The sequence below is a fragment of the Theropithecus gelada genome, chromosome 14, assembly GCF_003255815.1.
Source record: "Theropithecus gelada isolate Dixy chromosome 14, Tgel_1.0, whole genome shotgun sequence".
NCBI lineage: Eukaryota > Metazoa > Chordata > Mammalia > Primates > Cercopithecidae > Theropithecus > Theropithecus gelada.
The window spans coordinates 53,502,414-53,526,362 of NC_037682.1; the positions used below are offsets into that span (position 1 = coordinate 53,502,414).

General features: G+C 51.1%; 1 protein-coding gene across 4 annotated transcripts in view; it reads left to right on the forward strand.

Annotated features, from left to right (window-relative positions):
- The window catches only part of DKK3 (dickkopf WNT signaling pathway inhibitor 3), a 47,666-nt gene extending 23,961 nt beyond the window's left edge, over positions 1-23,705 (forward strand). For 2 of the 4 annotated variants that reach the window (XM_025357027.1, XM_025357026.1), the window contains exons 5-8: positions 18,357-18,449; positions 19,726-19,870; positions 20,858-21,014; positions 22,086-23,705. In XM_025357027.1, coding sequence (XP_025212812.1) covers positions 18,357-18,449; positions 19,726-19,870; positions 20,858-21,014; positions 22,086-22,350 — 660 coding nt within the window. In that variant the 3' untranslated portion in view covers positions 22,351-23,705. The remainder of the gene's footprint in view (positions 1-18,356; positions 18,450-19,725; positions 19,871-20,857; positions 21,015-22,085) is intronic. The other 2 variants (XM_025357028.1, XM_025357029.1) reach the window with 1 other exon arrangement.
- Positions 23,706-23,949: the final 244 nt, after the last annotated feature.

The window sequence follows — 23,949 nt, forward strand, 5'->3', positions numbered from 1 at the left end:
AGAGCGGACCCCCAAAAAAAAAAAAAAAAAAAAAAAAAAAAAAAAAACACTATGAAGTAGATATAATATTATTTTATAGATGAGGACACTGGAGTTTAAAGAAGTTAAATTCCAAAAATCATGGCAGATGGTAAAATGGTAGAACTGGAGTATGAACCCAGATGTAAATTTTGGCCATTTCAATAAAAAGATATATTACTGATAAAGTCATGATGGTTTGCAGCTATAATGTTGGGTTGTTTTGATCCCCAACTTTCCATTCCCGAGTTACAGCTTGTGTCATTGAGTCATTGAGCTCAAGAGTCATTGAGCCTCTCCCCCTTCCAAAGGCCTCAGATGGAAAACCAACATCACAAAGGACAACTATATGGTTTTCCGCTCCCAGGGATGGCAGAGCCCCTTGGGCTCAGGGGAGAAGATCTCAGTGGAAGATGATTAGGAAACTGTGGAATCTCACACCCACTTCCTTTTGTTCTCACCACTGATGGGATGTCAGACTTGCTGCTGCTGAAAAGGAACATTCTAAACCAGGAGAGGGGCATTTTAAGTGGGTGGCATGCTTCCGTGTCTGAAGAGGTTGGCCATTGACACATTTCAGTGATGCGATGTGGAAAATACAGCCACAGGGAAAACAGCCTGAATTTTCCATAATCTCATAATTCAAGCCCTCCCAGAAAGGAGGCAGGAACAAAAGAGTAGTGGCTAGGATAGAAAAACACCCCAGCTTGAAGATGGCGGAGGGGCCTGCCCACTAGGCCAGGGGTACCCGGGTGGCTGGGATGGGCAGAGGCCAGCAGATTCTATCCTTCTCATGCCTGGAAAGCAGAAGAACTTAGGCTCAGCCCCACGTGCATGAGATTCCTAGCAGCCTTTGCTTTTTCCATTGTTTCCAGGGTCCTCCTTTTTTGATTAAATCTGTGGGGACCTCCTTCCCCAGAGAGAACACACATCCTGTAGCAGAAAGTTCAAATCAAAGGCCAGAAGTCATACTCAGTGCCTGCTTTGTGCAGAGCTGCTCTCCTCTCCCTGCACCCCTATGGTTTTGCTGGGATTTGGAAGGTGAGAGGAAGGAAAGAGAACAAAATATTCATTAAGCACATACATTAAGATGCTGTGTGATCATTTCATATGAGCTATTTTCCTTCACTCTTACCAAACCCACCTACAGCACGATGTACTAGCCCTGAGTTAAAGATAAGGAGTGAAAAACTCAGAGTGACTTGCCAAGGTCACCCAGCTAGTCAGTGGCAGAGTTGGGATTTATTATTATTTCCAAATAATCTGTCTTACTCCAAAGCCTCGACTCCTTCTAGTACATTGAACACTGCCTTGCAAAATGATCAGATGGTGGGAAGGTCACTAATAGTAACAGAATGTCTGGTACATGCCATGAAATGTGGTCCTACTTATCACCCTTAATCTTTCTGACAACATAGCTTATGAGGTTTTATCATGCCCATTTTACAGATGAGGAAACTGCAACCCAGTGAAGTTAAATGACTTACCCAGGCTTGCCCAGCAAGAACTGAGGAAGACAGCAGGCTTTGGGAGCTCACTGTAGAGGGAGTTGGTCATTTTAGAGCCTGTTGTCTGAGTCTTGGTTTGGAGAGACGGGGCAGCCCTGGTGGTGTGGCTGGGCTCCTTGGTGCTGGAGCACAAAGGAATCTCCTAGCTCCAGCCAGAAGCAGCACCAAGGCCATTATGAGGATGGGTGGCTCCAGGGTGTCTGGAATAGGAAGCTTGGGTGTGCCCAGACCTCCTTCCCTAGACCATCTGCACATGGCCTCCTCCTTGGAGCTGAAGCTTTCCATGTTTCTTGCCATCCCACAAAAGTGAAGCAAAATTTGACATGGCCTTTTGTGAGCAAAATGAGGTCAAAGCATATGTTTTTCCACCACTGAAACAAATTAAAGTTTTTCCCAGGCTCATTAGCATAAATGGTTTAACTTGAAAAGTTAAAAAATTCTGGGAGACCCCTTTCCGTCCTCACTGTGGAAGAACTTTGTGGGTAGTGTTGGAGGCGAAAGAAAGAATAATTCCTCAGGGCAGGGAAGAGGCTGGAAGGCAGAAGATTGGACGCTCCTTAGAGGCTCGGCAGGGAATGCCAGGTGCGGTCCCCCACCCAGCAGCCCTGCCAGGGGGCTGGGGAAGTGACTTTTTTTCTGCCCAAGGAAAACAAACTGGTTCTGTTTTTGTTCTGCTTTAGATTTTCTTCACCTTTTCCTTTTTTTTTTTTTTTAAGAGAATTGAGCGAATTCTTTGAGTTGTATTTATAAAGAGGGCAATGGATTAGGGGCACTGAAGCAGTGGTTCTTCACCTTGGGCATACGGCAGAATTATTTTCTTAATCTGGATACAACTCACGGGAAAAGTAATGCGTTTTTATTTTCACTTACTTTTAAATTAAATTGAGCACTTCCTTTAATCTGAAATGTGGACAACAAACCACAGTATTATTAGCAGTACTTCGTACCAGTAGCAATCACAAATATTTTTATCTTCTCTTACTGTTGGTATACATATCTTAAAATAGCATTTATGCTCAGCACTTAGAGATGAAGATAGTTGTCAGAGTTGCCGATAGGTCTTGCAATCCAGTGTGTTCATAAGAAGCCCATAAAATACTGTCTTTCAAAATATTCTGATAACTCGATTTCAATGCAACCATTTTTCTTTGTAATCCTGTATGTTTACCTTTATTCATCTAACTCTGTTATTCTGAGAACAGGAGAACAGGCTTCATCTAGGTGTTAAAGGGGTTCCTAGGACAAAAAAAGTTAAGACCCCTTATTTTTAAAAGGCCAGTGTCCACACTGGGGCCTCCTAGTCACTCCTAGTTACAGATATAGATATGGCCTAGTGGGCAGCAGGGAAGCTGTAGAAGGATCTGTCTGTTGCCTTCATTGGAGTGACATCCCCACCATCGTAGATAAGACTTAACCCTGAGGTTCCCTGAGTCACGCCAGCCTCCCCATTCAGGTGGTTTGAATCCTAAAGACTACGAAGAGCCATTTTCAAGAAACTGAAGATTGAGAAGATTCTGATTACCAGCGTTGTTGGGTGGGTGGGGGGGTGGTCTTGAAAATGCTGGGCCTAGGCTCCGTCTCAGATGTAGGAGTGCCCAACTCATCCTGGGGATCTCCCAGATGGACCGTTTGACACCAGGGTAGCCCAGATAGGGGCCTGCACTGACTCCTGCTGCTCACAACTGCAGCCAAGGCTGATCTTCGGTGGAGAAGGCCCCTGGCCCGTGGCCGCAGCTTGGCAGCCTCAACTGCTGCGTGAAGCCTCCTCTGACTCCCTTCTCCCTCTGCGGCCTGTCTTACCCATGGCGTAGCTGGAGGATGCAGACATGACATCCAGTGGAGATTTGTGATGTCAGGAGGGATTACAGGCCACAGCCCCCGGAACTTTGTTCTTCCTGAGAGATTTCACCTGCCCCATGGAAGGCTCCAGCCCTAGGCCTTTGGGATGGACAGAGAAAATACAAAAGATGATGCAGTTTTCATCACCTCCCAGTTCTCTCAAGGACACGTGCCTAGGGACTGTGTCCCAGAAGCACTGTCTCCTCAGGAACCAGCTCTTGCATAGGCACTATCTCCAAGTGCTGAGAGTGTGGAGGGACTTGGCACATTTATCACTTCCTTCCCAAGGCAAAGGAAAACCAAATTTAAGAGACTGAGCTAGGCCAAGTCAGCTCACTGACTCATCTAAAAAGAGCAAACAAGAAACCAACTGAGTCAGTCTGGAGAAACTCTATCCATCCCCAAGGGCAGGGGGAGTGTCCTGAATGTGATCAAAATGAGGCTGGGCAGTGAGGACACTCTCAGAGCCTGCTTGGCTTTCTGTAATTACCGAAAAGCAGAAGCATGTACTTCCACCCTGTCCCTGAATCCTGTTCAATTCCTAGCCCTCATCCCCTGCATCATTCCTTCCCTTGCATGAATCAAGGAATAGCACAACCAATCCTGTGAACACTCCCAGGCTTAACTGGGTGCAGGTAAATCATGCGACGCACTCTAAACTTAATCTTATTAATTGCCGTGTTTGAGAGAAAGGGGATTTCATTAGGGCCTCCAGAGGAGTTTTCTGAGGAAAGAGACATAAACTCTGGCCACCCAGGAGGCCCTGCCTGGACCCTGCCCACCACGGTTGTGTCGGGACATCATCCTCGCTTGTGGCCTGAGGACTGGCCATGGTCTCCCTGGCCCATGGAAGTGAGAAGGCCCAGAGCCCTGTGGCCACGGCAGGGCGCTGCTTCCCGCCACGGCTCAACATTATTAGCCTGGGGCAGGTGTCAGCTCTGAGGGGTCCGCCAATTCTGGTATGTCCCAAAAAATGGCTGAGACTGGAGACAAAGAGATGCAGGCTATGGATGAAGCTGTGAGCCAGAGTGCTATTTGCGCCCCAAAGCCAGAAAAGGAGGAAAAGGCGATGGAGATTTGTGGAGGTAGCTGAGTGTGTGGAGAGGCTGGGGTAGAGCAGGTGCCACCCTTCAGACAGCGCCATGTGGAAGCTGGTGGGACATGTTTCTGCTAACTTGCCAACTCCTAGGAGACCTGGCATGTCACCCAGACCCTTTACCCAGCAGGGCCTGTCATCTCCCCTAGGAGGGCTTGTTACGATTCCCCAGATCTCTCTCCTCCAGCATTTCTTCCGGGAGGGCTATCCTCACGCCTCTGACACATCGTGGTTGAGGCCCCCATGACTCCTCCAGTGACCCTGGAGCACCCACACCACTCCCCAGAGGCAGCTCCAGATGTCTTGCTGTTCATTGCCCTGAACACTTATTTTAAAAAAGAGGCCCTCACCATGAACTTCCAGCATCATGGGGGGCAAGGCTGGGAATGGGGGTGGTCCTTTCCTCAGAGACCAACTAGGACCCTGGGGAGCACCTGCAGCAGCTGATCCAGAGACCAGGACATCCACACGGACAGATATGTTATAAAAAGTCCTCGGGTTCATAGGAATGCAAGCTCTGCTGGGGGCGGGGAGCTGCTAGCCATGGATGATAATATCAAACCTGTTTGGCCTGGAGCGCAACCAAGAAGGCCCAGGGGTCCTAGCCAAGGTCAGGCAGGGGCAAAGTGGAGATGGAAAAGTTGCTGACATCAGCTACGGAGCTGTAAAGTGGAGGGACAGAGAGAAGGATAAGACAGAGGGATATGAGACAGGCCTCTTTTCTGTAGATGACTGTGTGATTGCTGAGGGCACAAACCCCACCATGATTTTGCTTCTGGTTAGCCTTGCTGCAGGGGAGCAGCACCCCCACCCAGCCCCATGGGCATCGGTGATACCTGCCGAGCCCTGAGATCATCACCTTCAAAGTGCCCAGCAGGAAGGCTGGCAAGGCAGAGGGTGAATTTGGATGCACCGTGTTCTGGGCATCTGTTACCCAAACTTAGTGGTAAAAAGCCAACCATTTATTATGTTCCTGGATTCTGTGGGTTAGGAACTTGGACAAGTACCATGGGGATGTTTGTCTCTGCTCCGTAATGCCTGAGACCTCTGACTTGAAGCCAGGGAGACTCAATGACCAGCGCTGGAGACATCCAGAGGCTCTTTTCACCCAAGCTCCTGGCTGTTGCCTGTGCTGTTGGCCCCGCCATGTAGCCTGGACTTCCTCACAACATGGTGGCTTGGTTCAAAGGGCAGGCACCTGACGAGGGAAAGAGCCAAGTGGAAGCTGTGTTGCCTCTTAGAACCCAGCCTTGAAGTTATGCAGCATGACTTCCTCCATAGTCAGTTCATTAGAAGTGAGTCGTTAGAGCCAAGTGCTCTGCTAGGATAAGGACGGTATGATTGAGGGGCTGGTATGCTGCCTTCCAACCCCCTACTATTTTCTGTTTCTAGAAGCAATCCCTTAATCAAAGAAGCTATGAGTGTTCTAGGTGGAGAAGAGACCAGTGATTTCAGTGCAGGTCTTGGGGGCTTTAGGGACTGAGGCATTTCCCTCCTTGGGTTGCCTGGAGACACCAGTGATCAATCAGCCATGGGTCGCCTGGACAGGGCCACCCCTCAGAGAGAAAAACCAACTGTGGGCACTTACAGCCCTCCCATCTGAATCTTGGCTTTCCCAGCATGAGTCTTGGCATGTCTTATAACCACCTGTTGGTCCTTGAACCCTGAACTATTCCTCCCCTTGTCACCCCAGCCCTCAGTACCCAACTGGGGTGGGTACTCAGGGCTGAGGAGCACCCAGGAGAGAGGCGCTAGCTGCCCGGTGGGAGAGTCAGGGAAGGCGTCCTTGAGAAGGAGACATCTGTGCTGCTTCCTGAAGATTAATTGACAGATAAGGGAGGCAAGGGCATTCTAAAAGCATGGGCCAAAAATCTGGGTCCTAGGGAGGTCAGAAAAATCAGACTGGAAAACAGGTTGGGAGCTGACTGTTAAGTGCTTTGTATACCTTGCAGTTTGGACTCCAGGTCATGGTTGCCGGAGAAGGTAGAGAGACAATCAGTTGTGAGGTAGAATGTGCTCAGGGTGACAGTCTTATGGGAACTCATGACCTTGGTCAATTTGCTACAGTTCAGAACCCGTAAGCCCTGCAGTTTCAGAGACCAGACCTGCTCAGCAATCTTGCTCACTAAATTCCGACCTCACTAATGTGTAAACCAAAAGCACAGGTTATTAATTGGCAGGGGTGAGGAACATCTCATTCCAGTGGCAGGAAAGTGGGGACTCCCACCCAGGATGCCCCTTATGTGGTGTCAGCGTCCTGGGGGACAAGTTTGGTTTTCTGTAGGTTGCTGGGTGAGAGAATTAAAGCCAAGGGAGCTTGAGATTGCTGAAGGGACGTCATGGGTTCCAGGGTGCCTGGTGCAATCAGAGCAGAGAGCTGCCACGGAGCTCCAGGCCTCCCTCTCCCCGGGTCACTGGGGACACACCTTTTGTTCACTCCCTATCTCCTTGTCACATTCTTTTATGATGCCAGAATCACAGATGCGGGCTGACTATTCCCAGGGCCTGCAAGGCGGGCTGTCTCCTCTGATTATGCGTTGATTGAATTTGTGCAACCCTTAGCCTTCTGCAGGGCCCCTCGGCTGGAGCAGCTTTCTGAACAATTATGATCAATGATGTGCATAATCAAGTTTGTGTTTTAGGCAGATAACTGGGGCTGCAGAAAGGAGTCTGATGGAGAGGGAGGCAGGCTGGTGGCTGGACGCTGGCCTCCTTGCTGCCATATTGTGCAGAGGATGAGGTAGGACTGGTGGGAGCATCTGTGAGGGTAGCCAAGGCCCTTCCCTGCCTGGGAGGAAACCCCAGGACAGTGAGCCCCAAACCACCAGAGCCCCTTTCCACCAATTTCCTGGCCTTAGCAGGAGCTGGGCAGGAATAGAGACTTCTCAGGAGGGTAGAGGTAGGAGTGAAACCAGCTTCCTTTCTCTCTGGCACTCGTCTCCTGGGATCCACATCCAGATTCAGTTCCTGAGAACCTGGTGAGAACTTGGCTACCCGCCTGTGACCGGAAGCATTTCTCTCCGAGTCACGTGGGGGACTTCACACGGACCTGGGCTGGCTCTCCTGTGCTGCATCCAGACACTGTAGGCCCTGTGGGGTCTGCAGCCTGGAGTTTGCAGCAGCTGAAAGGCCTGTGGGCCCTGAGCATATACAGCAGCAGCTGCGAGGGGCTGCTCCTGCCAAGGCTTCCCCGCCCAGCCTCCATTTCCTGACACAAGGGTCAGACAGTTGGAGCTCCCTGTGGGTTGGGGAACAGAGGCCAAGGCCCCTGAGTGGATGGGAAAAGTTAGGCTGGGGAGAGTCTGAGGCGTTCACTGTCACGATTTGTGCCTTTCCTTGTGTCAGTGAACCTGTTCCCCACCTCTGTAGCTGCTCTTGTTACCTTGGGATACTCAACCTGGCCATCTTTTTGGTTCCCAGCCCCCATGTGCTGCCTGACCTAGCAGGAGAGCCAGCTGCTGCTTCACATCCTGGCTCCAGCACTCACTAGCTGTGTGACTTTGGCAAGTTACTCAGCCTTTCTGTCCCTCAGTTTCCTCGTCTGTAAAACAGGAATAATAACAGTCCTCTCTCAGTGGATTGTTTGGAGATCACATGAGTTAATGCTTAGGATGCAGGACAGCTCTGGGAATAATATCTAAGAAGCAATATAAATGTTGGCCATTATGGCTATGATTGTTTCATGACAACCCCTATCATCACACAGAATCCAGAGGCCTTTTCTCCAAGTACAGAAGCTGCACCTGAGCATGGTTGCTCATACCTGTAATCCCATCACTCTGGGAGGCCAAGGTGGGAGGATCCCTTGAAGCCAGGAGTTCAAGGCCAGCTTGGGCAACATAGAGACCCCATCTCTACAAAAAATAAAAATAAAAGCAAAACCAAACAAAATGTTAAAAAAAAAAAAAGAAGAAGGAAGAAGAAGAAGAAGGAGGAGGAGGAGGAGGAAAGAAGAAGGAGAAGGAGGAGGAGGAAGAGAAAAGAAAAGAGCAGAAGAAGAAAGAAGAAAAGAAGAAAGAAGAAAAGAAAGAAGAAAGAAGGAAGAAGAAGAAAGAAGAAGAAGAAAGGAAGAAGAAGAAAAGCTGCACATGCTCACAGAACCCCTGAAGCACAGGCCAGAATCTGGGTTGGTGAGTGGGTAGGGGGAGGAAGGCTTCCTGGCCTCCTCCCTGGAGTGCTGTGTCGTCTGCTCCTGTCTGGGGTCAGGAGCAGGCACCCCGATGTCCTTGTTTTCTTATCTTCATGGATGTCTTTGAGGCCACCTCTCTTTCTGTGGCCACCAGCCGCTCTTTCCCAACCTTCTCCTGCTTAAGGCCCCCACTCTCTCTCTTCCAAGAAATGCACCTGTTGAATCTTCACATTGATCGGATTGGCACATAAAATACAAGACACCCTATAGAATACCAAAATAATTTTTGGTATGAGTCTGTCCCGTGTAATAATTGGGGCATACTATATGAAAATACTCTTCATTGTTTATCTGAGATTCAGCTATGGCTGGGCATCTTGTAATTTTATTTGCTAAATCTGGCAAATAAAATTTAGCTAAATAAAATTGACTTAGCTAAATTTGACTAAATCTCCTTTAATCTGTCCAATAACCTCATGAGGTTCCCCACTTTGAGGCCCCTACATGAAGAGGTCCCATGCAATGGAATAAGGAGCCATTGAGGAGGCAGCGGGTCTGGGAGACCTGGAAGTGCTGCTGGACTTGTCAGTGCATTTGGGCCTGAAATGCCGTCAGCCTCCTGGTCTTCTGCATGTGGAGTGCCAACTGTGGACTCGGTGTGTCTGGGGAAGGATAGACCCAGGTCAGGCTCAGTCGCTCCACCCACACAGCGTGTCTTTGGATAGGTGGTGGGGGCTGTGCAGACCCTAAGTCCCTGGAGAAGTGTTGAGGGGAGTGGGTAGAGAGGGCTCTCCCCACAGCCGCCAACCCAGGCGGGATGACAGGCACTTGGATGAGTAGAGACAAGCCGCTTCCTTTGGAGTTAAATATGCATCTGACTTTTCCAGAGGAAATGCCACTCAGACTGAAAGAATGTTGGGAGGCTCTGTGTGTGGAGGGCTGGCTCTCGGTGGCCTGGCAGCAGGACAAGAATCCTGGAGGAGGGAACAAGCTTTTCCAGGGACCGGCAAAGAGTGGAGGCTCCCAGAGGAGCCCCAGAGGTGGGAGCTGTATATATTGGAAGGGGAAGAGGGAGGATAGGAGGAGAGAGAGAACTCCAGGACTATTTCCTGAATGAGCAAGGCATGACAGGCACTAAAGGGTTAGGAGCAGTGTTCTCCACTGGGGTGCCAAGCTCTGCTCGGGGTGCATTTTCCTCTTTCCTAGGCTGTGTGACTTAGGGAAGAAAATTAGTGGGAGCAGCCCCAGGCGAGCCAGGCCTTTGCAGACATTAGCGCTTCAGAATAATAATAGCTGGCACCGAGGGGCTCCTGGCTCCTGCCTGGGTTTTTCCACAGGGCAGTCTCTGCAGTGGGTCAGGCTGGAGCCCCTCAGTGAGGTTTGCAGCCCCCACCTCCTGGGCTGGCTGAGAGTTTCCAGTGTAGCATCCAGGAAAGACTGGAGGCGCCCTGTTGTGTTCCAGACAAATGCGCATCTTACAGGCTTCTGTGACTGGCCTGGTTTTAAGGTCAAAAAAGGACTCTCAGGAATGGGGAAAGCCTGACTTGGGAATCCTGTAGGATAAAAGGGAGGCTGCCTGCTGCTCTTCCTCAGGGCACTGTTCCTAATCCTGCAGTCACCTTGTGCCAGGGCCAGCCTTGTGGACCCTGCCCTCCTGCAGCAGGCACAACTGGCAGTGCTCCACCTCCCTGAGAGTTCCAGAGCTCCCTCCTGCCTCACACTGCCGCCTCCTGCCTCACGCTACCACCTCCTGCCCCCTGGCTGGGGCCCTGACCCAGCCCACCCACTCCCAGAGAGAGCACCATAGAGCACTGGGTTGCAGTTGAGCAGAAGTTGGCTTGAGTGCAGCTCTGCCACTTCTTCTGATTTTGGCAAGTGACTTCATTGTACTGTCTCAGTTTCCTCATCTGTCAAATGGGGCTTCTCTTGCTTACTTTGGAAGACAGGATAGTGTGAGGATGAGCTGAGGTGATGGATGCCCGGGGGCCTAGCCCCCAGGGGTGATTGAATTGTGTCTATTTTTTTTTGTCCCTTGCAGTCTCCTTGTCCTTGTTGGTAGTTGGCCCATCCTGGGCCCTCTGTTGGTTCCATTACAACTGTCCTCCTTCTTCTTGTCTTCCCCTCCAGAGCAGAGGGCTCTAGGATGAAGCAGGAAGTTGTACTGTTGGTAATGGGCAGGGCACTGGCTCAAGCCTGATGTTCTGGGCCTTTTCAGTAGAAATGTATTCATTAACAAATGGACCCATTGGCCCACACTTAAGCTCAGGAGAGGCCATCCTTTGAGCTCCTGCCGTGAGTTAAGCACTGCAAATAGAGATCCACTCTAGGGGTAGAGTGAGTGGAGGCCACTAAGCACTATGCAGCTGTTATCTCCTTAATCTATCCAGTAACCTCACGAGGTTCCCTGCTTTACAGATAAGACCCAGAGAGACTCAGTAATTAGGCCAAGATCACCTAGCTTGTAAGTGAACGTGTATTAGAACCCAGGCGTGTGTGCAAAAGCCTGTCTCAGCCCTACATGGCCCCAGATACACTTGTGCCATATGGTCTTGACTTGTGACTGAGCAGTATGGCAAGTGCAGCGACAGAGTCTGTAGAGGGGAGTATGGGGGCTCAGTGGGGAGTGGGGAACTGTGCCTGGACTCTCCCAGTGTTGGCACTGCAAGTCTGGCATCCCAGGATGCCCCTAGCCCTGGGTGAACCAGGACCTTGGCCACTTCACCCACACTGCTGGCTCTTTACCAGAGGACCACCTCTGCTCAGGAGGGTGCCTGGGCCAAGCTGCTTCCCCACCCATGGGTTCTGGGAACAGTCCCACATCCAGAAGAGGATATTTGTTTATCTCACAAATTATACCATCTGTTCATCCTGGGAGCGCTCAGGGCCTGGCATGACCATGCCACCCCCAGGGTGCCAGGAAATGGTAATCCACAGATAACATGCCCCACCCAAACCTTCAGTGACCAGAATGTGTACGGGGCTGGGGCGCCAGAGCCTGGCTCAGCCAAGAGACCCTGTTCTGGTCCCTGTGGCTCAACATCCTTTGGAATGCACCAGTACCTCCCCACTGACCACCCCTCTGTCACCTTCTAGCAATAAGATGCTGAAGGCTTAGGAGCAGAGCTGACTGTGCATGGAAAATCTAAAACAGAGGAGATTGGGGCTACTGGCTTGTATGGAGGGAAGCCACATGTACTAGTTTGCTAGGGCTACCATCACAAAGTACCCCAACCAGGATGACTTAACAGAAATCTGTTCTGTCACGGTTCTGGAGGCTGGAAGTCTGAAATCAAGATGTCAACAGGATTGTTTCCTTCTGAGAGCTATGAGGGAAGGATGTGTGCTCTTATAGATGTGTGTGTAAATTTGAGCTTTTCTTCCATCAACACCATTGGGCTCTAAGGCTCTATGACCAGTGGTTCATCTACTCATCAGTTCATTATTTCTGTTATTTTTTTTTTCCAAGATGGGGTCTTACTGTCTCACCCAGATTGGAGTGCAGTGGTGCGATCTTGGCTCACTGCAACCTCCACCTCCCAGGCTCAAGCGATCCTCCCACCTCAGCCTCCCAGATGGCTGGAATCACAGATGCAGGTCACCATGCCCAGCTAACTTTCTGTTATTCTTTTCGTGAATGGCAGCTGTGAGTCAAGCACATGCTGGGGGAATTAGAGTCAGAGACTGCTCCAGAACTCATGTTGAAATTCAATTGCCTTTTTAACAGTATTAAGAGGTGAGACCCTTAAGGGTTATTTAGATCCTGAGGGCTCCGCCCTCAGACATGGATTAATGCCATTATTATGGGAGTTGGTTTCTTATAAAAGGGCAAGTTTGGTCCCCTTTTCTTTTGCCCTTTCTTGTGGCCCTTTCACCTTCTGCCAGGGGATGATGTAGCAAGAAGGCCCTCACCGGATGCTGGCTCCTCAATCTTGGACTTCCCAGCCTGCAGAACCATGAGCCAATAAATTTCTGTTCATTATAAATTACCCAGTCTCGGGTATTCTGCTATAGCAGTAAAAATGGACTAAGATGGTGACTGACCTCACAGGGTGGCTGTGAGGATCTGAGAGGCATACTGTACTTAAAGCCTGAAGCTTGTGCATGCAAATGGTTGGCACTCTCTAAACCTCCACTCTTGTCCTCCCCTCCTGCACAGTGTGCAGAGCTCTGAGGACAAGTGCATCCTATTGGTGGAGGTCCTGAGCCTCCACTCTGCATGCAGTTGACCCTCACTTCTTGCCCTGAAGATGTTCTCTCCAGAGCCATGAGCTTGAGAGGAGCTAGGGGAAGGCCCTGGCCCTGGAGGCATCTATCCCCGGCAGCCTCTTCCTTTGGGCCTCCAGTGAACAAGAATGTCTGGGATTCCAGAGAAGTGTGGGAAATCCAAGTGCCCGGCCACTATGAGGAGTGAGGTGCAGTAGCAGAAGCGTCCCAAAGAAGCGGTGCCTCTGCGGGCCCCACACAGACCCTGGGAAAGCCTCTAGGGACTCGCTTGTTGTCTGCTCCCTCCTCCAAGTTTTGACTTCTGCTCTCTCAGAGCCTCTCTCCTCTGATCAACTCTAAACTGGAAAATCGAAGACTCAGAATGACTCCTTTGCCATTTTCCACTATTTCATGATAGTGTCGAAGCACCGGGGCTGCTTCCAGCCCAACATTCCTGCCAAATCTATGCCGTGTTCCCGGTCAGCCCTCTCTCCCACTGGCTTCTGCGCTTTCTAAATATAGTTCCCTCCTCGGGACAACAAAGAAGCCATCCTCTGAATGACTGCATTCCCCACGGCCAGCTTCTGGGCTGTCTGTCAGATTTCCCCAGCAGGATGGGAGGGAGGAGTGGGGGCAAACAGGAGTGGCCAGGACTGGAGAGGAGCTGCTGAAGTCCATGCAGCAGGGTGCTGTCTTCCAGCCATATGACATTTGGGCCCAGACACCCAGTGGCTATGACCTTGACCGTGAGTTCCTGCCTTCTGCCTCTGGGGATGCATGAGGCCCAGGGCCCTGTCCTGGGCAGGTGCTACTAAGTTGTGACTGAACAAGAGGAGAGAGAAATGGTGATCTCCCCAGCAGGAAATGAAAAGAGTCTGTTGCTCCACTCCCGTCAAGCTAGGTGACCTCTTGGCAGATTCTTTCCTTCAGTCTCAGTTTCTACATCTGTGAAGTGGGGATAAGGACTATGTCAAGGAGACTAGAGAGAAATTGTGCCAGGTGGCGGGCACTAGTGGTCCTATCTGGCCAGGGCTCTGCGTGCATGTGATGGGTTGCAGGCGTAGCCTCTGAAGTGCTTTTTGGTGCGCCTTTCACTTTAGCCCAGTGCAGAATGGAGTCCCTCTTCCAGTCCCAGAGCTAAGACGTAGAGGCCCTGCAAGGTACTCATTCCTTACTAAAACAAGACCCCAAGCCCAGAGCCCCTGCCTTCCCTCCCAGGCCTCTTATTTCTGATCTCAGCTTCTCAGCCATCCAGAGCCCAGTTGGATGCTGAGGCCCCTTTAACACCTTGGCTCAAATGTGAACAGAACCCTTGAGCACAGCTAAGAGCAATTATAATTATTGAAAAGAATAAAATCTGGATTTCTCAGCTGTGGGCGTGGCTGTGCTTGGAGGGCACTGACACATGTCCTCTCCACCCACCCACTCAGTTCTGCTAAGGGTAGAGGGCCTGACCTCCTCCTCAGGTCTAACAAACACCGGGAAAGGTGGAGCCAGCCCCTACTGCTAGCGGTCCTCAGGAGAGATTCAATGCAAACAGCTTTACTGGATGGAGATTCTGGCCTTTGTACAGTAAAAGGTCACTCTGCCCTGGGACTTGCCTGGGGTGGACATACAGGCCACTGCCCACCTGTTTGACACCCTCAGGATGTAGGTAAGTCGGAACTAGATGTCTGATCCCCAAGTGCTGATCAGGACAGAGATGTCAAGTTTTGGTGGATGCCTTAGGGCCCTGTTGATTTAGACCTTCCTTTCTGCTCACAAGCTTGTCCCCTGGCAGGGGTGCACCATGGCGGGATCAGGCATTGGATATGTGGAGGAGCAGATGCATCGCTATCTGTTGCTATGGCCACCGTTCACTGAGCATGAACTCCATGCAACAGCCCTGCAAAACAGCTCCTGCCTTCATCTTTGTTTTTAATAGAGGTAGAATCAGCAGCCCAAGGTTTCACAGCTGTTAAGTGGCAAAGCTAGGATTGAGTTTGTGTGCCTTCGAGTCCCGAAGTTTCTAGTATGACCATAATTCTTAAAGAGTGTGTTCCTGCTGGGAATGGCAGTTGCACATCCAACCAGACAAGCTGGTGGGCTTGACGATAACAAAAGCCTCAAGCTTTCTTGAGGGGAATCATGCGGAACTAACCTACCAGTGCTCCTTGCTGATACCCCAAAGGAAACCAGGAGCTTTGGCATATTTAGATTTTTCAAAGGTCTTTGGCAAAGTTCCATGCCAAAATATTTTTTCCTTACCTAGAAAAACAATTAAGTTTGAAGGGAATGCTTTGTCATGCACAGGAGCCTGCTCAGGGAAAGGAAGATATTCCTAGGGATGAAAATGCACTTGTCTTGATGGATAATTGTAAATCTCAGGGTCTTACAGGAATTGATGCTGGAAGAGTCTTAGCTCATATTTTTAATTAAAGATCTAGGAGAGGAAATGTATAGTGAAAATCCCAAGTCTACGAAGGCCTTTTGGGGGAATGAGAAGCCAAGTTAATGGAATGTGTTTTTTGCACTAGTTCTCAAATCATTGTTGACGATCAGCATTTTGTTAGCCTGTTTGCCACAGTAAGATCCAAGTGCTTTCACCCACTCAGCACGGATTTATTGTGTGCCCATGATGTTCCAGGCACAGTGCTGGGCATAGGCATGAGTGTGGTGGTATTCTGCTTTACAGAAGGGCTTTACAAAAGCGTATGGTTTCATCTTTTTCCTGCTTTTGTTTATGGTTCTAACCCTTGCTTGTTTTAGAAATCATTATGCAAAGAACAACTGCATTCTTTTTAATGTCTGCGTGGAGGGATTTTTCTGTGAAATGACTGTACTATAATAAGTTCCCTCTTGTTGGACATTTATTTTATTTCTGGATTATAAATAATATAACAATATAGCCTTAAATACCTTTGTTCTCAGATATTTACATATATGGACAAGTGTTTCTGAGGGTAGTCACCAGGAAGGGAAATTATTGGGTCAAAGGACATATACATTTAACTATTTCATAGATGCTGATGGATTGCCTGCAAAACAAAACAAAACAAAAAAACCCTTCAATTTTAATTACCCCAAAGCATTTGGCAATATCTGTTTCCTGAAACTAACACTGAATATTTTATTAGTTTCCTATTGATGCTGTAACAAATTACCACACATTTACTGAATTAAAACAACACAAATTTATTATTTTCCAGTTCTGGAGGTCAGTTCAACACAAGTCCCACTGGGCTAAAACCAAAGTGTGGGCAGGGCTGCATTCCTCTCTGGAGGCTCTAAGAGAGATTCTCTTCTTGATGCGTGGCCCCTTCCATATTCACAGCCAGCGATGGCCAGTGGAGCGTTTGTGACATCTTGCATGATATCACTCTGACACTGACTCTTCCTCTATTCCCTTTTCCATTTTTAAAGTCCCTTGTGATTCCATCAGGTGCTCCTGGAAAATCCAGCGTGCACTCCCGAACCTTCAGGTCAGCTGATGAGCAGCCTGCATTCCCTCTGCCTCTAATTTCCCCTTCCTATGTAACATAACATACCCACAGGTTCCAGGGAATAGGATGTGAACATCTTTGGGGGTGCCATTATTCCTCCCACCATGGAGACCTTCAGCCTTTCTAATTTTTCCATTCTAAGTGGAAAAAAATGATATTCTGCTCTTTTAAGTTGCATTTCTTGATTGATTTCATTGGTGAGGTTGAATGTCTTTCTATTTGAAGAGGCAAATTTCTGTTATTCTAAGTTGTCTGTTCATACCCTTTGTCTCCTTTACTACTGGGTTGCTCTTTCTCTCTCTCTTTTTCCAATTGAATTATGAATTTCTTAAGGGCAGAGGCCTCCTCACATTCACCTTTGTGTCCCCAGTCCCTCAAAATATAGCTGGTTCAGAGAAGGGATTCCGTGCCTCTTGGCCCTTCCTTTCTCCCAAATGTCATCCCTCCCACTCCATCTTGCCATTCTGCTTTGGAAAGAATGTCAGGAGGCTTCCGGCTGAACAGCCTGAGTTGTGTCTGTTCACAGGAGCGTGTGCTGGGCTGAGACAAAGCGCATCTGTGATTTGCTGTTAGCCCTGGGACTTCTCTGGCCATTGGGGTTCTGGCTCAGACTCAGTCCCTTCACTTGGGCGGCCGTTCACCCTACTCAGAGCCTCGGTTTTCTTATCCGTAAAAACAGCGATGGTGTCGTGCCTGACATTTGAGGGGTGCTGGGAAAGTAACTGAAACAAAAGTATCAATGCTTTGCAAGGGAGCGCCCTCGTTGCTGGGCCGCCAGCACTTGCAGTGTTGATCAGAGCAGCAGAGTCCCTGGAAGGGGACTGGAGGCAGCTGCCGGAGGTCCAGGCCTGCCCAGCCAGGCTCTTCCAGGTGGGGCTCCACACCTGCATTCAGGATGGGAGGATGCTCTGTGTTAGAGGGGGCAGCTGGTCCTTCCCTTCCTTGACCCTTTCAGAAGGCCTGCTGGGCCCCAGAATACCAGGCCTCAGGAGGGTCGTTCTCACCTCTGGCTGCTGCATGTGGAGCCCTGAACCCCCTTGGCTCAAGGGCTGGTGGTGGAAAGAGACTGTCCAACCTGAACTAGTCACATTATCTTGGAGGGACTTCTCTGCCTCCATTTCCCGGCTGGCAATATACAGAAGGCAGTGCCTACCTGCTGCCTGCTGGGAAGAGTCACTTAGGGAGATCAGGGCTGTCAAGCCTGATACCTCAAAAGGGCGATCAATGGCCATTCCTGTCATCACGTTCCCTCCTCCCCTGCCCTCCTTCCCCTGCTTTAAAGCTGCCGGTTCCTAGGCCTGAGCCTGACAGCAGGTCCAGGAGCTGAAGTAGCCCTGCTCCTGCCAGTGACCGGTGACCATGGCAGGCCACAGTGCCTTCAGCCATGCCCCCCTGCTCTGTGACTCAGGCCTTGGAGTGGACAGATTCCCCCCACTCCCTCTCTCCCTATTTCTCCAGCCAGGCAGGGCTGGCAGCCACGAGGAGACAGCACCTGGGCTGGGAGGGCTGGAGTCCAGCCTCTTCTAATTCATTTCCAAGTTGGCAGCTGCCTTTGCCTCTTGCGGGGACCCTAGACCCAGGACCCTGAGGGCGCTCCCTGTGGGCAGGGCTGTGGCTTTGTGGCAGGGTCCCTGGTGATGCCCCTCTGCTGTCTCCCAGTCTTCACAGTCAGCAGAGCCCTTGGCGCCTGGCTTCCAGCCTTTCCTGTGCAGTCGGGCGGGCCTGGACCTCATTAGCACTTTTTATTAAATCCATCTGTTCTGTGTGGAAGACCAGCCTTGAGTCCCTGTGCTCCCGCCCTGGGTGTGGGCAGGGGGAGAACTGTGCACAGATGGCGATTGTGTGAATTTGGTGTGGGATCCTCCAGGCTCTGGGCCGCCAAGCCTGCTAGGCATGGAGATGCTGAAGGGCAGTGTGGCCACGCAGGGCTCAGGAGCACCTGGAGTCTGGAGGCCTTTCCTGACCCTCCTGAGCCTATGGGGTCAAGAGTGGGGAATGGAAGCGGCCTGGCCCTTCCTGGGCACTGTGGGCCTGCTGCTGTGCTCCCCATTGACACATCTGCTCCCTGTACCCTTCCCCAGGAGTGCATCATCGATGAGGACTGCGGGCCCAGCAAGTACTGCCAGTTTGCCAGCTTCCAGTACACCTGCCAGCCGTGCCGGGACCAGCGGACAGTGAGTATGCCAGGGCCTCTGGGACTGTGGCACCTGGGTCTCGGGGGAGAAGGCCAGGGGCCCCAGGGTTTCCAGCTGGGCTTCCCAGAAGAGCCTCACCATGATGGGGAGGACCTAAGAGGGCTCCCCAAAGGACTGACTCCTGGAGTGAACAGGAAATCGTTCCAGTCTGGGATGACAGGAAGCCATCTGCAGACCCAGGGCCACTCCCATCCCACCCCATGTCCTCTGGTCATGTTGTTTGTGTCACTGATGGCAGAGAAGAGGAGGGACGGCCAGGCACCATGGCTACACCCATAATCCCAGCACTTTGGGGAGACCAAGGCAGAAGGATTGCTTGAGGCCAGGAGTTCAAGAAGGGGAGGGAAGGGAGAGGAGGTGTCCCTACACCTGTTCCTTCCCCTGGGGACGACCCATCCTAGTAGACAAACAGAGACATTCCTGCAGCCCCCAAGCAGGGAGAGCGGCAGCTGCTCTCCTTCTGGGCCTGCACCCCACCCGCCAGATCTTTCTCCCAATCTGCCAATAAGAGAGGGCAGAGGGACGGGGCAGGAAGAGGCCAGGGCACTGCTCCAGTGTAGGTTACACTGGGAAATGTGAAGCCAGGGCAAAGGAGACTCTTCCTCCACCCAACAGGCATTTTGGACGAAGCCACATGGACTCGCAGACTTTTCCTCAACATTTTTCCTTATTCAGACAATAACACAGCATGCTAATAAGTTTGGAAAGTCAAGCAGTTCTTATTACCTTACCCGGCTGTCTGTGGTGAGGCCACTGCTGTTGCATCTCCCAGCCAACCCCACTCAGTGCCATCAGTGGGCACAGCCGTGGGGACCTCACTTTGCTCTCTAACTGCCATGCCCTGTGTGGCTGCAGGACCCTGGCACCCACCGGCCATCCTCATCTTGGGCTGGCTTGGGCCTTAGTTTAATCGGCTCATCACTGGGCCTTGCCTCTTTGGGCCTGGACCTAGGGACCTAAGGAAAAGACAGAAGGGCACAAGTCTGTGGGGACCACAAAGATCCCCTGCTGTTCTTTGCAAAATCTTAAGCTCCATGAGTCCTCCTGGTATCATTTTTCCAGTGTTCTGACCCCATGTCTCTCCAGCCAAGCTCCCACCTCTGTCCCGTTGACTTTCACTGAAATCTCAGCCTGGTCTACCTGTCTCTACGAGGGAGGATGCAGGTTGGCCCATCTGTGGTATCTTCAGGCTGGGCTCTCAGCAGGCCCCCAGTCCCTGAGCCACCGACTCTAGGCTCTTCCCACCTGTCCGCAGCTCTGCACCCGGGACAGTGAGTGCTGTGGAGACCAGCTGTGTGTCTGGGGTCACTGCACCAAAATGGCCACCAGGGGCAGCAATGGGACCATCTGCGACAACCAGAGGGACTGCCAGCCTGGACTGTGTTGTGCCTTCCAGAGAGGTGAGTGGCTTCCCCTCAGATGCAGGAAAAACCCTGTCCCAAGCTCAACCAGACTGGGCCTCCTGGGGCCACGTCCATGCCAACCACATGGGTTCACGTCCCACATCTTGGGTAGGCTCCCAAATGCTCATCAGTGTGTGCTGCACTCCCACAGCCTCTGCCCAGAGTGGAAAGACCACCTCCTTTTTTTCCCCCAGAAAAGTTAAATGACTTCAAGATGCAGAAGCCCAGTCTGGAAGGAACCCCCAGACGGGTGGGACTAGCAGCCCCCTCCCTCCCACCACTCCTTATTTCCCAGGTTCCTTTTCCTGTGAATCACCCACTTCCACTCCCATCTTCCATCCTCACTGCCTCTCCCAGGTGAGGTCTGCTCAGGCTCTCTCTGCCCCCATAGGGCTTTTGAAAAATTCTCATTTGCCACCACCCCAGCTCTGCATCCCCAGCCCGCTAGTCCTCCCCATACCTGCCGCCTGCGTGATCTTCCTAAAGGGCTGCTTTTTGGGTGTTACTCCCCTGGGACCTGCAGCAGCTCCTGTTGTTTCCCACGTTGTTCCGACCCCTTAGGCTGTCTTGCGAGGCCTCATGCAGCTCCAACTTACTTGTCGTCCTTTTCTCTCCACTACTCCTTGGCCTCTTTGGGAATTTCACCGGCCCTGACATTTTCCACTGAGCTCAACCCCAGGCCTTTGCTGGTGCTGTGCCTGGGCCTGAATGCCTTTGCCCCACTCTTAATTTCTCCAGACTTTCTGGCCCTCAGGCTCTAGCAGAAGCCCACTTCTTCCAGGCAGTCCTCCCTGCTTCAGCCCTACCAATCATTCCCTCCTGAGCCCAGGCTGCCATTCTTGTTTCCTATCATTCCATGTCTTCAAACCTGCACTTTGGGGTTGACGGTGGGAGGTAGGAGGTTGTGCTCCATTTCTTTGCCCCTCCCCTCGGAGCCCTTCTGCCTACACTGGGCACACAGGGGTGACTCTGGGCTGGTTCCAGGCCTGCTGTTCCCTGTGTGCACACCCCTGCCTGTGGAGGGCGAGCTTTGCCATGACCCTGCCAGCCGGCTTCTGGACCTCATCACTTGGGAGCTGGAGCCTGATGGAGCCTTGGACCGATGCCCTTGTGCCAGTGGCCTCCTCTGCCAGCCCCACAGGTGAGGCCCCCTTTCCCTCCCTCTCAGGGAGCCAAGGGCTGAGGAGGTACCATCCAGCAGGGGCACAGGAGCAGGAGCAGGAGCAGGTTTGCCCCGGGAGAGATGTAGATTCCCTTTAGGATTGGTTTGAGGTCGTTGGGTCATGCAGATGGAAGGGTCCAATCGGCAGTCAGTTCTGGGGCTCTGGAGCCCAGGCTGCCCAGGAGGCACAGATCTGGGGCTCATCCAGCTGGTGGCTGAAGCTTCATGAGTGGATGGCCCAGGGAGAGGGCATGGAGGGAGAAAAGCCTCGGCTCCCTCCCCAGACCCATTGTAATGACAGATACACAGAGAAAAAGGAGCTGGCAGAGAGGCCACAGGGAGGCCAGGAGTGGCCACCAAGGTGGAGGGCACAGCCCACAGTGTCTGAGGCTGCTGAGACTCCGTGAGGCATCAGGCTCAGGCCTGGCCAGCTTCTCAGGGCACATCTCCCTGTCCTCCCTGCAGCCTCTACTCAATCTTCTCTCCCAACAGAATCCAGGGCTGCTGGGCAGACAGAACTCCCATTCCCCATGGCTGTGTGCAGTGGCTCACGCCTGTAATCCCAGAGCTTTGGGAGGCCAACACAGGATTGCTTGAGGCCAAGAGTTCAAGACCAGGCTGGGCAACATAGATCCCATCTCTACCAAATACATTAATTTTTTTTAAAAAAGGAATTCTTCCTCCCCACTCCCACAGAGGTCCGTGGCTCCCTGCATGTGGCTAGACTACACCCCAGGGTCAGGCTAACTCCTGCCTGGAGGCCTGAATGGGCCAGGGTCTTTGAGGAACTGTGGTGCTGCTATACAGCCCTCGGGTCCTGCCCCTGGGCTGTGAGGCCTGAGAGTCACAGGAGGTCAGGCCTGCGCTGGAGGAGGGAAGCTGCCCCCCACCAGCACATTCTCCCAAAGTGAGCCTCCCTCAGCCATCATTTTAAGATAGATGTTGATGGGAAGTAAAGTGTCTCTGTTGAAGAGACAGGAGAGGAGGGGGTGTAAAGGTGAGGCTGGGAGCCCCACAGAGTCAGGGCACCTTAGCTTTGGGCCTGGGCAGGCTCCCATGTTTACAGCCTGGCTTTGTCCCATCTCTCCCCAGCCACAGCCTGGTGTATGTGTGCAAGCCGACCTTCGTGGGGAGCCGTGACCAAGATGGGGAGATCCTGCTGCCCAGAGAGGCTCCCGATGAGTATGAAGTTGGCAGCTTCATGGAGGAGGTGCGCCAGGAGCTGGAGGACCTGGAGAGGAGCCTGACTGAAGAGATGGCGCTGGGGGAGCCTGCGGCTGCCGCCGCCGCACTGCTGGGAGGGGAAGAGATTTAGATCTGGACCAGGCTGCGGGTAGATGTGCAATAGAAATAGCTAATTTATTTCCCCAGGTGTGTGCTTTAGGCGTGGGCTGACCAGGCTTCTTCCTACATCTTCTTCCCAGTAAATTTCCTCTCTGGCTTGACAGCATGAGGTGCTGTGCATTTATTCAGCTCCCCCAGGCTGTTCTCCAGGCGTCACAGTCTGGTGCTTGGGAAAGTCAGGCAGGGTTAAAGACAGGACCAGGCTGCCACCCCTGTCCAGATTATTGACTGCTTTGCCTCTACCGGTTGGCAGACAGCAGTTTGTTCTACATGGCTTGGTAATTGTTTGAGGGGAGGAGATGGAAAGAATGTAGAGTCTCCCTATGATGGGTTTTGGGGAAATGTGGAGAAGAGTGCCCTGCTTTGCAAACATCAACCTGGCAAAAATGCAACAAAGCAATTTTCCACGCAGTTCTTTCCATGGGCATAGGTAAGCTGTGCCTTCAGCTGTCGCAGATGAAATGTTCTGTTCACCCTGCGTTACATGTGTTTATTCATCCAGCAGTGTTGCTCAGCTCCTGCCTCTGTGCCGGGGCAGCGTTTTCATATCCACGATCAATTCCCTCTCTCAGCACAGCCTGGGGAGGGGGTCATTGTTCTCATCTATCGGGGATCTCAGAGGCTCAGAGACTGCAAGCTGCTTGCCCAAGTCACACAGCTAGTGAAGACCAGGGCAGCTTCACCTGGTTGTGACTCCAAGCTCAGTATTCTCTCCACTACCCCATACCAGCTTTGGTGCCACCAAAAGCACTCCCCAAAAGGAAGGAGAATGGGACTTTTCTTTTGAGGCATGCACATCTGGAATTAAGGTCAAACGAATTCTCACATTCCTCTGAAATTAAACTTCTGTTAGGAACAGCAGTGTTCTCACAGTGTGGGGCAGCCATCCTTCTGATGGAAACAATGGTTTTGACACTGTCCCTCTTTGGTAGTTGCATTAGTAACTTTGAAAGGTACATGACTGAGCATAGCATATAGGTTAACTTGCAGAAACAGTACGTAGGTAATTGTAGGGTGAGGATTATAAATGAAATGTGCAAAATCACTTAGCAGCAACTGAAGACCATTATCAACCACGTGGAGAAAATCAAACTGAGCAGGGCTGTGTGAAATATCGTTGTAATATGCAGACTGCGAACACTGAACTCTACGCCACTCCACAAATGATGTTTTCAGGTGTCATGGACTGTTGCCACCATGTATTCATCCAGAGTTATTAAAGTTTAAAGTTGCACATGATTGTATAAGCATGCTTTCTTTGAGTTCTAAATTATGTATAAACACATGTTGCATTTAGAAATCAAGCATAAATCACTTCAACTGCTCTTCTGTAGTTCTTGGATTTCTTTTCCCTCTTGACTTTGAATAAATGTAAAATCCTTTCAGCCAGAAAAAGTAAAATAGAAATGACCTGTATTAAAAATTCTTCCATAGAAGCAAATTTTCCACACAACCGAAGCACACCTCTTTCAGCATCAAAATATTTTAGAAATCTTAAATATTTTTGGATGGGAATTTGTCTTAAAGACTGGAAATGCTTCACTGCCTTCTGAAAGGACAAATGGAATAC